Source organism: Bacillus rossius, chromosome 10, assembly GCF_032445375.1.
Source record: "Bacillus rossius redtenbacheri isolate Brsri chromosome 10, Brsri_v3, whole genome shotgun sequence".
In the NCBI taxonomy this organism is placed as follows: domain Eukaryota; kingdom Metazoa; phylum Arthropoda; class Insecta; order Phasmatodea; family Bacillidae; genus Bacillus; species Bacillus rossius.
Window position 1 is genome coordinate 56601249 of NC_086337.1, and position 16355 is coordinate 56617603.

General features: G+C 43.7%; 1 protein-coding gene across 1 annotated transcript in view; it reads left to right on the plus strand.

Moving 5' to 3' along the window:
• The window catches only part of LOC134536240 (protein THEM6), a 42464-nt gene that overhangs the window by 20325 nt on the left and 5784 nt on the right, over positions 1–16355 (plus strand). The window contains exon 2 of the mRNA XM_063375936.1: positions 7722–7936. Within this exon, the coding sequence (XP_063232006.1) occupies positions 7722–7936 (215 nt within the window). The remainder of the gene's footprint in view (positions 1–7721; positions 7937–16355) is intronic.

The window sequence follows — 16355 nt, forward strand, 5'->3', positions numbered from 1 at the left end:
CATTTTCTTTTTGAATTTAATCAAGAGTGAAATATTAAATTCTTACTCCTAAAGAGACGTAACTGAAATTATTAATTTTGTTTTCAATTGGCGTTTAGCATTGAATTATTATTTTCCTTTCAGAATGACTACAACTGTGAAAAAAAAAAACTTTCATCACAGCCTATCGGTGTAGGTTTATTTCGAAGTTCTTTACCATCTCTTTCTTATCAATTATTTACCAAGTACAGTCACAAGAAAATAATTTTTTTTTTTTGGACAGACTCGTTTCTTCCAAATGACCAACACACCTTTTGCATTCCTCACTTGTTCTTTCTGGAATTTGTTTGTGGGAAACGAAAGGGTCAAGTACGATTTAAAAAAAAAAAACTGTTTTTAAATAAAAATCAAGATTGACAATAATTGAATCAAGTCTGGTAGATAAAGTTTACTGTAGAATTTCCATTTTAACGATCGTTTTTAATCAGTAAATACATTTACTTGGAATTTACATTTATATTCGTGTGTAAAAATGACAGTGATGAAGGTAATCGAGTTATCACAGCCATCAAGATTCGAAATTTCCTACATGTTTTCAAATACAACTCAGTCTTATTATTAGTGGCGATTTTTTATTTTATTTTGCATTCTAAGACATTGTGTTTTGGAATGTATGATTTGGAAAGAGAATTTTGGAAATACATTTTCCTGTTTTTTTCCTTCTTTTTTTCATCAAGAGCATGATATACCAACTTATTCAATTCTCACGTCTAAAGGGGTGGTAATCGAAACATGAAATTTTGGTTTCAAAGAATTTTTGTCAATAATTTTTTCCATGCTATATCACATTTTTATTTTTTTGCACTTTTGAAGCACAGCACAGAATTTTACGGAATAGTATCGGATCGCTACAAATAATTTCTCCCTGGTAATAATAATAATTGATGTTTAAAATTTAATTTTTTTTTCCGTCGAAATGGCTACAACTTCAAACATATTCGTGGTATAAAATAATCAACAAATAGTAAAATTTAAAATAAAAAAAGAAACTTATTATAGTTAATGATGGTATTAGAATATAATTGACTGTGTCACCGAAGCCGGGGGTGGTATGAACGTGGCAACATAGGTTCTGCCAAATAAGCGTGTGACAAACTATAACCGGCCCGGCGAGCGGGTGGTCAGGTGAGAGGGGAGGGTAAGGGGGGAGTGGCCGAGTGTTTGCCGACCAGAGTCGCCGCGGAATGCTGTTCTCTGGCCTTGACCTCGGTCACTCCTCCCCGCCTGCCCCCCCTCCCCCCCCCGCGAGTCAGGGGGAAGTGTGGCGGACGTCTCCAGAAGGCCCCAGCCGGGTTCCCCCTCCCCGCGGCGTGTAGTGCCTGGGTCCATGCAGCTGCCGCTCTGTCCAGTTCTGCTCTGTGTCGACTGTCGTCGGGAATCATGCCTGGCTTCTGGGGCGTCTGTGCCGATCACCCTGGTTGAAGAACCATCCTTGTCCTCTGCTTCAAATGGTGTACTCGGAGTGTGTGTGTGTGTGTGTGTGTGTGTGTGTGTGTGTGTGTGGTGTCATTCATCTCTGAGGGCTCGGTCCTGGTTTCCCTACCCGGATTGACAAGTTGGTTGGTTGAAGCCTGTCCGGTGGCAGACCCTGGTGGTCACCAGTTTCCGAAGTCAGTGCGCACTGGTCGGGTCTCGGCCTGGAAACCTGAGGCTAACATCCCGTGAAACTCTGTCCGTTGACTCGCGCAGGCAGTTGGCGGTCCGCAAGTCGGACAGAGCGGAGGGCACCTGTCTTCCAAGTTTAGTTCAGATAGTGGGCTCTGGATCAGTAAGATCTGTAAGACGACTCCTATTCTGATCTAAAAGGGCGCAGACATAGGAGGGGAGGTGGCGGGCCGGACAAACAGTGTCACCGGCGAGAGATCTCCCCGACCGCCCTGCTCGCGCTACAATTCAATTGTTGATTTCATTTCATTCCTTCTTTGTATCCATACAAAATAGTGATAATTCAATAAAAATGATTCAATTTTATTCATAAAAGTATGCAATCATTTCATCAATGTTTTGTTATGACGTTGTCACGTTAAACTATCGTTCGTAAACTGACTTTACAGACAACCAATTTTTTTTTTTAGAATAAAAGTAATGACGAAAAACAAAATCGGCATGCCACGTGGGACAGAGCCGTCCAGGGCGCGGCACCCCAGACTCGGGCGGCGGCGACAAGCGAGTCTGGTCCTTATGCGCACCCGGACGACGGCCTCGGCGGAGGGATTTACTCGCTGTCAGGCCGCCACGTGACCGGACTGCTTCCTCCCCGCGCGGAGCGGCGCGCGCGCCAACTGCGCAGTTCCCGCGGCGGGACCGGCCAATAGGAACCACTGTCAGTCGCTACACGCACTGTTGAGGCGATACAATCCCACCAGCACTGCGTGTGTCCGACTCTTGTGTGCGAAACCAGGCCACTTTTGGAGTCAAAATTCAAATTTCGATTTTATGAAGTCAACCAACAAAAGCGCACCTTGTGGAATACCGAAACGTAAACGAAAGCACGTGTCATATTGTCCGCGCAAGCTGATTTGCTAACTGAGAAGAGCAAATTCCAATGGAAAAGGGAAGGGGGGGGGGAGAGAGATAAAATAATGAATATAATTATTACACCCTCCCCCCTCCCAAAAAAAATTGTTACGACAGCAAACTTTATTTCCAAACCACATCAGGAATGAAATACTGATGGAATAAGGACTAACTGAATGTAAAAGAATGTAAAAAGACTGAAGGATCTGGTGGTAAAGTTAGCTGGGGGTCGGGTCGGACTAGCGACTGTTCCGAAGTGTTGACCGTCGCGGTGTGGTTTGACGGGAATGCCGAAGGAAAAGCACAGAGTGCTGGTCGCGACTACCTGCTGGGAGACACAGGTGCTCCGGGGCGGGGACTGGTCCAGCGACCACGAGGTGACCTCGTGGAGGGAGGGTGGGGGGACTCAGGAGCGGCCTCGGCTGGCCGGTTGCCCCCGGCTGGTCCTCCTCACAAAAGCACTGGCGCGAGTTCCCTCCCCCCCCCCCCCCCCCCCCACAGGAGCTCCTGAACGAACAGTGACGAGATATCCGAGCGACGTCTGTACACGAGACTCATCCGAGAACACGTCGAAAGGGAATGAGCAGTTCTGATCCCATTCCTCCGTTTACTGACGCGATGACGTCTTATAAATCGACGAACGCCGGCTGTGCACGCGCGAAAAAATTGTCACGTTCCGCCTGAGCCGAGCGTGCAAGAACCGGCCAACCACGTGCGAGAAGTTCTTCTATAATATCAAACAGGTTAAAGGCGTGCTTTTTTTTAAACTAATTGTCCGTGATTATAGTTAAACAAATTATTTAAATTAAATTTGCAAAAACTGTAAATAATATTTGAAAATTAAAAAAAAGTATGCAATTTTTCTTCAGTGTTTTTATGACTTTATCACGTAAAATTATCTTCCGTAAACTGACTTTACTGACACCCCTCCCTTTTTTTAAACTGCAATTATGACAAAAGTGATAACGGCCAGCTTCCAATTTAGGCACGAAACAACCGCTACATATTCTTGAAAGCACCCAAAGCCTTGCTTCACCCCTTCACGGCCACCTCTGAAGAGAACAGGTGGTGATAACAGCGGACTAGGCGGGCTGGCCACTCAAGCCCAACAGAGTGGTTTCTTCGTGGATGCTCGCGGACGAACCCGTTACCAAGCAGCCACTCTTCACCGCTCAGCTGCCACCGAGAGTGGCGAAGCGACAAGTGCGACGCTCGCTGGTTTTCTAGTGCGGTGTCGCCTCTAGGCGCAAGGCTCTCTTAGTGATTTCAGCAACTACGTTTGGAAAGTTGAGTAGGTGACCTTAACTTTGAAGGTGTAAAAATAAAGATAAAGAAAGTTATAAAGCAAGAACTCATGGTTTTTTTAGATTTTTGTGATGGCAATTTTAATACCTAATTTAAAAAAAACGCTTTTCAACAAATGTATTTAATGAAACGCAAGAATATTATATACTCTGTTTCCAACATCATATTATGTTAAAATGTTTCGCAAAAAGACACTACACGGAGATTTGAAGCGTTTTTTTTTCGTCATGTTTGTTCTTCTGAAGCTATTTTAACACAGTTCGGCGGCTATGGTAGGCGGTGACCTTGGGGCGTTAACCGCTCTTCCTGATTGGCTGCCGACACTTGGAGGGTCAGGCCTACTGCAGGCAGCTGTCACTATATACAGCCTGGATGAGCTCATTGCACTTACACGGTTACGTCTGTTCCAACCTCATAATGTCTTTCACATTCGAAGCTAAAAAATAAATATATATTTTTTAATTATGAAGCTTATAAACAAACTGTAATTTTACTTTCTAAATACGATTATTTTGACACGTAAAACATTAAAGGGCCGAGGAAACTATTTTACAAATGTTATTAAATAAAGGCGCGTATCAACAAGAGTTACACCGTCAGGTTGTGTGTCCTGGATTTTTAAATCGTGATCGTGAAAAGAGCGCTGTGTTTTGCACGTGCCTGTCTGACGTATTTAAAATTGTAAATCGGATATATACAACTGTCACTAAACTGTAGCGCCTCAAATGTAAAGGTATCACGAGACCTCAGTAAACGTTTGTGTTTAGATACCAACATTTATGTTAGTTTTTGTGTGCCCGTGCGATTTTGAATGCAACAGTTGAGTCTTTAAACGCACTAGTTAATTGGTAATTCATATTTGTGGTCTTTAAAGCTGCCACTTTTAAAATGCCATTTTGTGTGTATTGCATTTGTGTGTATCGTGATTTGGAGCGCCAAAGATAATTTTGTATCGTGAAACAACTATGTTAACCTGAGATTATTAGTTTAAGATTATCAAGGAACAAAATCTTTTGGTCTCTAAAGAAATCTTAAAAATCCTTAATTTGTCGTTATGAAAATCAAGACATAGAAATAAAATCTAGACTATTTTTTATTAAAAAAAAGTATAAACTTATTAAACGTGACCTAGATCCTAAAACCCGAGGAATTCCGTAGATCCTGATATCGTTTGCGACCTAACTAAATTTCTTTGATTTTAGGCTGTGTGGTTGGTAGTGTCATAATCGTTTGTGCTTGGTTTGGGAGGGAAAAATAAGGGATTGTGTTTCATTTGGGAGAGAAATCTGTTCAATTCAATGCCTCTTGGCCCACTCTTCACCCGGGGACTAGTCAGAGGTTGGCGTCAGAACTGTTCAATAGGCGGGAATACGGTCGCCAGGACCGCTCTGCCTGTGCTGGTGGTTGGTTAGGGGTGGGTGGTGGCGGGTTGAGGGTTGAAGGAGGGGGGAGGCAGCAGAGGGCGCGCCAAGGTCGGTCGATACGCCCTCCTGGCGTCTGGCGTCCCGACGCAGCCCGCAGCGCGAGCAACCGCTCCCCCGAACAGGCGGGACATGGCCACTAAAACATTCTGTGCTGTTGGGAAATGCCAACATCCAAAATTTAAATTTTTTATATGAAGAAAACACTGAAATTGCTGAAACATAACTTAAATTTAAAAAAGTATAATTACAAACATCCTCAGATCAGAATATTTATGGAATGGTGCATTTACGGAGTAGCGTATTAAGTACATATATAAAGGCAAAATATTTCACTTTGGAAAAATTTATGACAATCTTGAATTATCTTGGTAGCAATGAAATAAGCATGGCTGCTATGTGCTCGTGTGTATATTTGCAATCGAACTGAGGTTATGATTTGAACACTCGTACTTTGCGGCTATGCAGTTTTTTTTTAACTTTTGAAACAAATTATAAAACATTTTAACATAGTGTTTTGGTTGTTCCGTATTGCAAAATATACAATCTTGAAAATTTATGGTGAATATTTTTAGCAATGAACGACATAAAAAACCTTAACGAGTTTTAGGTTGTTAGGTTGCCTATGATTACCGCACAGTTCGCTGATCTCCAACGAAAATGAGAGCGTTAGTTACAGCACTGAGTGGCGACTCTATCTTCCTTGCTGTGTTCTCTCCACACTGCCCCTGGTCGGGATGCAACCCGGGTGACGCTTACTTTGACCGCTGCATCATTGAATATATATAATATGGCTGCATGCTGATAGTAATTGGCACCTGTCCCTACGACTTTAATTAAAATATTTCAATTAGGCTATCCTACAAAAAGTATTTTTCGTATATTTTTTCTCTCAAAGAAACACAATGTCAACAATTCCCGCAAAAGAAAAATGAAGAGAAATTTTAACTGTCAAATTCCCTAAACTTTGGGCAAACGTCTATGGAACATAAGACATTCAGTTAAGCCTATTTTTAGCAGGAGTTTTTAGGAACTTACGAAAGAAAGTAATATTTTGGGACCCTTGGGGCAGCTACTGAAAATATAAAGGCAAGATAAAGTACAGGTATTAAAGTAACTTTAAGGGTAAGTCAAGTACACGACTTTTTTTTTAAGGATTCGGTAAAATCTCTTGTCAGATAAGTGACATTCACTGCAAATGTTTTCAGAGCAAACAAATTTTTCCCTACAAACGTTTTCAGTTCGAATTATTGCTTGATTAATGAATGCTAGAACTCTGCTGCTTTTGGAGCAAAGTCTCGATGCCAGAAAGATGTGGTGCCGAACAACAAGAGACAGTCCCTCGCAGACAGACAAGTGCGAAGTCCTTCAACCAGCAATCAGACTACGTCAAGAATGTAAGGCTTCCTTCTCCACCAGTTCCTACGAGCCACACGTTCGCCACAAGACACGGCCAAGAGTAAGGAGAAGTAGGAGATGATTAAGGGGACAGGACCCTATGGAAATTCTGGATATAACTTTTTTGGTATAATGTTTCGTTGACATAACCACCCAGGGCAGGGACATCGGTCACCGGCTATGCCTGCAGCAAGGATCTACCCCAATAGCGATGTCCGGGGAAACATGGACAACAGGAATTCAGGATGGCCGGACCGAGATCCGCGCCCGGGTCCTCAGGAATAAGATGACAGTGTCTTACCACTGCGCTACCTTCCTCCACGACACCTCGTGTTTTTATCATATAGTAGTCTACATTTACAATAATGATAAACTGTTGGTAAAATGTTCGAAAATTAATGGACACCTCTGATGTATATTTGTACGATGAAACAAATTGTCGTGTTCTAAAAGATGTTTTATCCAAACAGGGCCGGTGCAAGGTGAATTGGCGCCCTCGGCGATGAACCTTAATGCCCCCCCCCCCCCCTACCGGGCCGGACACCCCAAAAAAAAATTTTCCTTGCCTCAAAATACATTACGTAAACCTAATATTTTGTCAACAATCAAATGTAAGAAGGCTTGTGTTTTTTTTTTTTACTTTTTTACTTATTACAATTCATAAACAGGTCACCGTGGACTTTAAATAATTACTTATATCAATATAAACATTCCAAACTTACAAAAATCCATTTTCATCTAGTTTCAATGATCGTTAAACATATTGTATCAGCTGTTGTGTGTCGTGCTGCGCCGCCCCCAGCTACTTGGCGCCCTAGGCGGTTGCCTGGTTCGCCTATATGGACGCGCCGGCCCTGTATCCAAATGAGCGCCTTTCTGTTCAAATCGTCTCTGTGCAGGACCGCGAGCTGTGCGACCGTACATCCACATCATGTCTAGTGAAACCCACAGACTGACTTCCCTGGCTGACGGCCCGATGTCTCCTGGTCGGAGGACGACCCCTGCAATTAAGACTGACGGCGCGTGTGCTCGTGTCCGCAGGGGTGTGCCTCACCACCGACGTGGACACGCTGCTCTACCACATGAACAACGTGCGCTACCTGCGCGAGGTGGACTTCGCGCGCGCCGACTTCTACGAGCGCACGGGGCTGTACCGCAAGATCCTGTCCAAGGGCGGCGCCGTGGTGCAGGGGTCCTGCACCATCCGCTACCGCCGCTTCATCAGGCCCTTCAGCGTCTTCAGGATCACCTCCAAGGTGAGGCGCGCTCTCCCCTTCTGCTCCCTGCCACTCATTCCTCTCTCAGCATCTCCATGTATCCTCCACTTGCAACATCACCTCAAAGACAAGGCAAGTCATGCATCTTCTCGTGGATCCACTACGTCAAGTCCAAACAACCCTCCTCCACATTAAACATCAACTTGAGACGAGGCAAGCCATAATAATTCTTCTCATAAACCTGCTGTATCCTTCCCGAAAAACACTCCTACACTTGCAACATCACCTTAAAGACAAGGCAAGCCATGTATCTTCTCACAGATCCACTACGTCAAGTCCAAACAACCCTCCTCCACATTAAACATCAACTTGAGACGAGGCAAGCCATAATAATTATTCTCATAAAACTGCTGAATCCTCCCCGAACAACACTCCTCCACTTGCAACATCACCTTAAAGACGCGACAAGTCATATATATTTTTCATTCACACGCTAATTGCTGTCTTTACGACTCTCCGACTCTCCTCAAGTGAAAATCGTGGCCTCCAACGCGAGGAAAGCTCCTTCTCTTAGTCTGTGCACCACTCGTTCGTGTCCTTCCGCCTGCACGACCCTCGTCAGCCCCCAGGACTACCTGCTCGACTAGGAATACCTGCACTCGGAGGACACGGTTCGGCCGTCCTGGTTTGGGTCTTCCAAGGTTTCCCGACATCACTGCAGGAACATGCTGGGAAAGGTTCCTTAATGCGAGGCATCCCTGCTTGACTACCCGACGACCCTGCCCTGAACGAGGGGTTGAGATTGTCGCCTCTTGTAACTATCCAACACAAACGACCTCCACCCGGTTACAAGCTCACCTCCAAAGTAAGGCGAACTGCTCTTCTGACAGTCTTCGCCCACCGCCCGCGCCTTGTGGAACACCTCAAACCAAGGCCAGCACGCGCCACTTCCTACCCACCAGCTCTCTCCTTCTGTGGCATCGCAGACGCGGAGGCCGCTGAAGTGCCAGGGAGGAGTGATTACACACGCGACTGCCGCCTGAGCTGGGGCGCTAAGGGCGAATATAGCCTGCGCCATCGCGCGCCACTTCGCCTCTACGCCCCGAGCGCAGGACCGGCGCGCAGTCTTCTCGTAGGTAACGCGCCTCTGGGACTTCGAGCAGTGACCCTGTAATCATATGGTGGGATATTAAAGATAACGGCTCCTTACATTTCCCTTTACCATCAACAATACTGTGTGTAGCATTTTCCATACCTTAAAACGTCAGTGAAAACACCCGTTTTTTAAGTCTTTTATACGTATATGAAACACATTTTCAAAAACGAAGCACGGTAAAAGAACTACCTACTCATCCGCCACCATCACATTCTTGATTGGTTTTCTGATTTCCCGAGCAGATGTCACATCACTAGGGACCGAAAAAATCCGCGGGTTCAATGACCTTTAGGATGAACTTTATAGTTCTGCGTACACTCGGTCAAATGTCATCCTCTCATTGGCTGCTGTCTTGTGAAGGTGTCCCAACGTAGCAGCCTGTGATTCGATAAAGCTTTGGTCGGGTGTTTCTCACTGGCCCAGAGTCGTCCAGGTGAGTTGTGAGCCAATAGCAGAGGCAGCACTGAGGTATAACTATTTGAATTTCAGGCTGTCGTGAAATGAAACCGCGAATTTTTCCGGTCTCTACAAATCACGTGTTGTTTCTCGGCGAGCCAGGGTGGGCGGGGCCCGGAGGCCCTGGGGTCGCGGCCAGGCAGCAGCAAGATCGCGGAACTCACGGCACACGGTCGCTGTGAGGTCAGGTTGTTGTCGAAGGCGGGTCCGTCAAGGCCAGGGCGGTCTGCTCGCAGTTCCCAGCTCCGCCCGACCGCCTTCAGCCGTCGCCTCTATGGCCTCGCGCCCGCAGCCGGAGCCGGCCTTGTCGCGTCGCGGTGGCGCCCTTCCTTGCTTCAAGCTCTCGGAACACGGCGGCGTTTCCTGGACGGAATGGAAGTCGCATAGAACGTAAATGCGTAACCACGGTGCTGCCACCCGTGGCGGACGGCGCGAACAAAAATCCCCCAAAAAGTCAAATGATAAAACGTTATTGTATTAAACTGTTTAGTACATTTTAAACTTGACGAGCAGTATTATTTTTTTTTTTTTAATAAAATTCCTTATCGAAAAATCAAGTCCAAAGCCGGTGTTTAGTATTTTTTTTTTCAAGTCTTTTTCACTTCTATCGGAGCTGTTTTTATTATATAGTTTGAATTTCAGTCTGAAAATATAATTTGATAGGTGACGTAGCTGCTCCAGCGTATTCTAGCGGTGGGCGCGGGAACTACGCGGGATTCGCGTCAAGAAATGTAGTCGCTTGGTCCGAGTTTCGTGTTATAGGCGTGTTTGCAACACGAGAACATTTTAACTCGCTCGTTAACGAGGTCAGGGGTTACATATCAGATATCACTGACGAGTACTGAAAGACTCCCTCACTTTTTTTCCCCTGTAGCACAACCAAATTTGATTGTCTCATCTATTTGGAGTTTAGGTGATTTACACATTTAAAAAAATATATTCATGTAATCCAACATTTAGACTGAAAATTTGTCTCCAAATGTTAATTCAAACAGTTGACTTAGCCTTCTAGAGCCAAGATAACTTAGGAAAAAAGTGGCCGCAATGGCCTGCAATCATCATTGACTAAATAAGTATTTGAGATTACACTCAATTACCTCGCTCACTCAAGATTCTGGGGCATTTGATAAAAAACATAAATGAACAAAAAGAACTGGTGTTCAAATTATTGTGTTGCACTCACAGTTCATATTTAAAACATTTTAAATATATTTTTTTAAGGGATTGAAATTCTAGTAAGAAGTTTTAAAACAGCTGAGGATCATGAAGCACTTCATACCTAAAATGGTGAAGACTCGACGTGAAAAGACTGCCAGCTTCCACGCACCGGGCGGTTTGCTGCGCCGTGCCGCGCTGCCACAGTTGCGCGCCAGGTCAGCAGTGTCGCGCCTGGCGGCGGTCAGCGGTAACCCGAGCAACCGCCGAGCCAGCGCTACTGCGTCGCGTCGTTGCGAAAACATGCAGTAATGACACACAGTCGTCTCGCTCTGACGTGACCGCGTTTGGAAAACTCGAGGGCGCGTGGCCTTAACCGTGAGTTAGAAGTTAAACTTCACGGACTGGTTGCAGTCAGGGTGTCCACAAGGAAAAAAATATTTCGTACCAACTTAGGCGAGAAAAAAGTACTAGATTTGAAAAAGTACTAAATTATAATTTGTTGTGGTTTTAACAATTTAGGAAGTTATTATGACATTGCAATGCTCGAACTTAAATATCACACCACAAACATACATTCCATTTATTTATTTTGTATTTTTGTTCTGTTGATCTCACATGGAGTCAAGGCTCCGGGATATATAATAATATAATATAAATGTAGTTCCCTTTCCCTTTACATACAAATATGTATGAGCAGACATTATTATTTACATGATGGAAGTTAAAAAAAAGTACAGAACATGTTACACAATTTAACTGTATAGTGATACTTGATACTTTATGCAAAACATGAAGCAGCTGTTATCACAAGTCCATAGTTTTTTAAAAATAATTACGCTTAATAATAAAACACATTGGAGGTACTGTAATATTATTATAGTAAAGAAAAAGTACTAGATTTGAGCGTAAATGTACTAGACCACTAAAAAAATTATAAAAGTACTAGATCTAGTACGAAAGTACTAACTGTGGACACCCTGGCTGCAGTTAGAGCAAATATTTTTGTTAGAGCGAAAACAGTGCTGCTGCTACCATCTGTGTATTCGGCAAGTAACTTGACAGATAAAATTATACAAAATTCATTATTCGAGAGGCTTCAGAGTTAATGCTAATACAGCACAATCACAGGTTATGTGTAGGCTGTGTTTCCACATTTATATAAAAACGAATAATTATTTTCTAACATTGTTAAGAGGCTTCAGAAAAAATGTGTGTAAGGTCAAATTGACGTAACAATAATTGCTTGGTTTCGCCATTGAGAAGCGAGGGAAACAAACATGGCGCCAATTAGTAAAGCTGTTACACCATTCTCTTCCGAATCGTCACACCTTTCGTAACGCTCTGAGTGTTACACGTTTTTCGTTACATTCTGATGACGTCATTGCCTTGACTTACTCTGCCGAATGTAAATAAGTTTCACTTTAAAAAAAAAACTTTTTTTTTTTTTGCGTTCACAGTTTCCAAACTGGTACATACCTTGTTAGGTTGGCAACACATCCAGCTAATTAGACTTACGGTTCAATAAAATATTGGCTGAATCTGAATATATAAGACACGCGTCCACAGCGCATACATCCCTAAATCCCTTAGAAATTGCAGCCACAATGGAAATGATATTTCTAATGGGTGGATAGTTTTCAAATCACGTGGTTTTTTTTTTCTGAAGCGCTGTGTCCAGAGGAGCAGAGTGTTGATGGTGTAAATTATTATTGAACTAAGCCAATACATAGAGTTATGAGCTGTGTCTGATGAAGATTTTTTATTTTACCCATTGTTGGGTAACACCACGTTGATATAACAGATGTGACATTGCTGTGCTTTCCAAGGCATGATGATTCTGCGATGGTTGGCTGTTGCATTCCGCGGGATGGTGAATGGAACATAAACACACCCAGTCCCCTCCCCTGTCGGGAATAGAACCCGGGACCCTTGCAAACCAGCCAGACTAGGCCAGTGGGGCGGACTAGCGTATTCTACGATAGTTAAAAATTTAAATAATATGTAACAATGACTTGGCCCACGCGGGCAGCCTTCTTTTCACAGACGAAAGAGCCAAAACCCGAAGTTCATGGTTTTTTCCGTATCTTTAATGTAGCTATCCTAACCAAATCAACCGTCCACAATGTTTTAAAGTATGTATAATGTAACTAACCTAACCTAATTGACCATTAGTATCCTTTTATCAACACCGCCATATTTATTTACAATGAACAAAAAGAAACCGAAGATGCACGATCGGGCGTTTGGCTCTCTCGTCTGTGAACAGAAGGCTGCCCTCCTACTTCCTCGGACACACAGTTGAGTGCGTAGAGAGGAGTTTCGCCGCCACCTACCGCAGCGCGCCTGGCGGGTGTTCTCGAAACTGCGGCGGTACACGCCTCTATGCGGACACCCGCCGCATGCCCACGACGTCTGATGAGATCTATGAGTAGTTCCACGCGCGCCGTGCGACGTGAGCCGAGGTCTGGAGGCAGGTGTGGCGATTTGCCAGCTTCTGTGAGGGTTATCCCACAAGTACCCTCCTCTTTCACGAGGCCAAGTAGGTGGATGGCACAGGTTCTGGATCAATCACTGTCTTCCCCTCCCCCGACACTAAAAATTCAAACTTTTTTCTATCGTTTTCCTTTCCCTCCCCCTGACGCCACGCCCCCTTTCTCTTTCCCCAGCTCCCCCATGACTGCCCCTTAATTATTAATATTTAAAATGTTTATTATGATTTATTATATAATGATTGATTGTTGTATTTCGCATGTGTACACCCCCTCCCACTTCTCCCCTTCTTTCCCACAAGATCATTATTTTTTTTCGTCTCTCTCTTCTTCTGAACTTGTCAAGAAGTTGGCAGGTAGTTTCGCTGGTGTGTGGTTTTTTGTTGTCCGCCATCTTGGATGTCGGCCATCTGGAATAACGTCACAGTTTGTTTAGAAATTGGAAGGTAGGTAGGTAACGTCTGAGTCGTTTTATTTCATAAAAATCTAATTCACATATCTTTTTTGCTTTTCCACTCTCACTTTGTTTGCCATTACCTTCAACATATTTTCAGCCTTATGTACTAGATTATTATATGTTTACTTGCAGTAGCAGTTGCAGAAGAGGGGGGATATAGGGGGAAATATCACTCCTTAATTTTTTTTATTTTACAAAATATCATTGAAGTCAGTATTTTATTCTGAGTGAGAAGCCGTGTGTACAACTACTTCTGTATGCCCGTATGTCACTGTTAGTGTCATCAGTAATGTAAGTTATTTTAATACACATGTTCAAATTTGAATTTTTTTATATTTATTTTAAATAACTGTGGGGGTGGTCCCTGTCGAGTCCCTAGGGCGCGAGGGGTTTTGATTTGTCCGTTATTTTTGGTTAGTTTATTTTAAGCAATGAAAAAAAAACATTCTCATTCCTGCGATAAGTGTATATTAGTGTAGACTCAGTTTTATATTTGTATGCAACCAACTGAAATACTGAACGGGTAAAGGCTTTCAAGCAGGTATAATGTCCAGAAATGAACGTCTAATCTCGGTGACGAACGAGTTAACGAGTTCACGCACGGAACTCGGGCCTCGGACACGAGTCTGCTCGTAGTGCGCATTCCAGAAGCCAGCCCCTGATCTCGGCGCAGCGCGCGATCAATACCAGGCGCCGGCGCGTGTGTCCCCCCGTGACCTTCAACTGGCCGGACTACGCCACGCTGGCGTAGCTACGCACTGTTCTCGTCCTTGTCAGCCCCGTCATCGTCTGTGGTGGCAAATTTTTTGACGTGACCAACGTCTAATAAATCGATGAACGCCGGCTGTACGCACGCAAAACTGTCCCGTTACACTGTGTCCCGTTACGCTCATTATACGCTTGCGCCGCATCTATCTCTCTTCCACTCGATTGGAACAACCATCGATTTGACTTTTTCGAGGCACATTAAACTTGAAACACTCCCAATCGTTTCCTACTTTTCCTATCATCGTCCTATCCTGGGCCGCAACTAGAGTCACTGGCACCCGGGGCATGAATGGATTCATGCGCCCCCCCCCCTCCCCCTTTTTTGCTATTTAAGCATCTTCCATACCTACATGTAACAGTTTCTGAGCTACTGTACCTTCCATGCATGAACCCGCTATGTCCATAAAGTAGTCCGTATAATCACTAGACTTGTTCATTAAATATATGTTGAGACGTTATATTGTAAATCAGATTAGACATTCCTGGCATGCAAGTTAAAAAAACTTTTTACCAGTTACCAGTTGTAGTAGGAATTACAATGCAAGCGATTTCGGCGCCCCCGCAGCTTTGCGCCCGGGGCGTATGCCCCGCTTGCTCCCCCCTAGTTGCGGCCCTGGTCCTATCCTTAACAGAATAACACAGATTGCAAGAAGTTAAATAGCAAACATGTATAAAAGCTATAGTTAAAATAATCTCTTCGTTAAAGTAATAAACATATTTGAATTACTGAGTACAAATAAAGGTAAATTTATTAATTAAATTGTAGATTACATTTCACTCCTTACTCGTATCCATACAAAATAGTGATAATTCAATAAAAATGATTCAATTTTATTCATAAAAGTATGCAATCATTTCATAAATGTTTTGTTATGCCGTTTTCACGTTAAACTATCGTCCGTAAACCGACTTTACTGACAACCAATTCTTTTTCCAGGCTTGATTACTTCCACGGAATCATCCGTTTGTCCTCTTTGTGCTCACGTATTCATCTTTGATGTCCGTTCTGGAGATTGTTTGTACGACGACTGCAAAATAGCAAGGGCGCATGTAGGTTTGGTTTTCATAAATGCTAAATATTCAGTAAGTATATATTGTGAGTACAGAGGCCCGAAGGCCAATAATATGTATACAATAGGAATAATAACACACACAAATCTTGCGAAGCAAACAAACAGCAATTCCAGACGAAATTGTCTCTCCTTGCAGAGGTGATAATCGATGAGCACAAAAGAACAAAATGATACATTATAAAACGCACTATAAAAAGACATAAAATACACGGGGAAAAGTAGAATAAAAAAAAACCAGTAGATTCACCACACAGATAGCCTATAGTAACGTCATTATTATTATTATCATCATTTGAAGCCGTAATTGTAAACAAAGTACTGAAATACAGGCTAGTAAAGTACCCAAGTAGAAGAAGAAGTGCGAAACTGAAGTCGAATCTCACCTGTCAAAGACGTGGATACATTCGAAATAAGGATTCGATAGCTAGCCTACCTCTCCTCAAGTGGTTCTGCCACTGTACTTTGCACGCACAGCCTGAATACCACAACCTGGCTGTCTTAAGACAGTAGGGTATATCAAGTCTTAAAAAACAGATCCCCTTGGTCAACAGAGAAGATTGTCTAACGGTTAGGCTGCACTTGATTTAGTACAGTGACATCATTGGTCAGCACAGAACAACCAACTGGGACTCCCTTTACCGTCTTGTCTCCTGCCAGAGCTGTCGAAGCTGTGAGCGCATACAGCGCGCTCTGCTGCCGGCGGGCGTAAGTTCGTGAAGCGCCTCAGTGCAGGAGACTGCAGTTACGACCTTACTGGTTTGGGACCTCGATTCGGTGGTCCGCAGTTGTTAGTCCGTGCAAACTGTTTCTGGTTGCATCTGTCTCGTCATGATCAGCCAGCTCTGTCCGTCTGTGCTGTGATAAGTGTCCTAAATTTCGGAATTCTCTGTGCTGTACATTC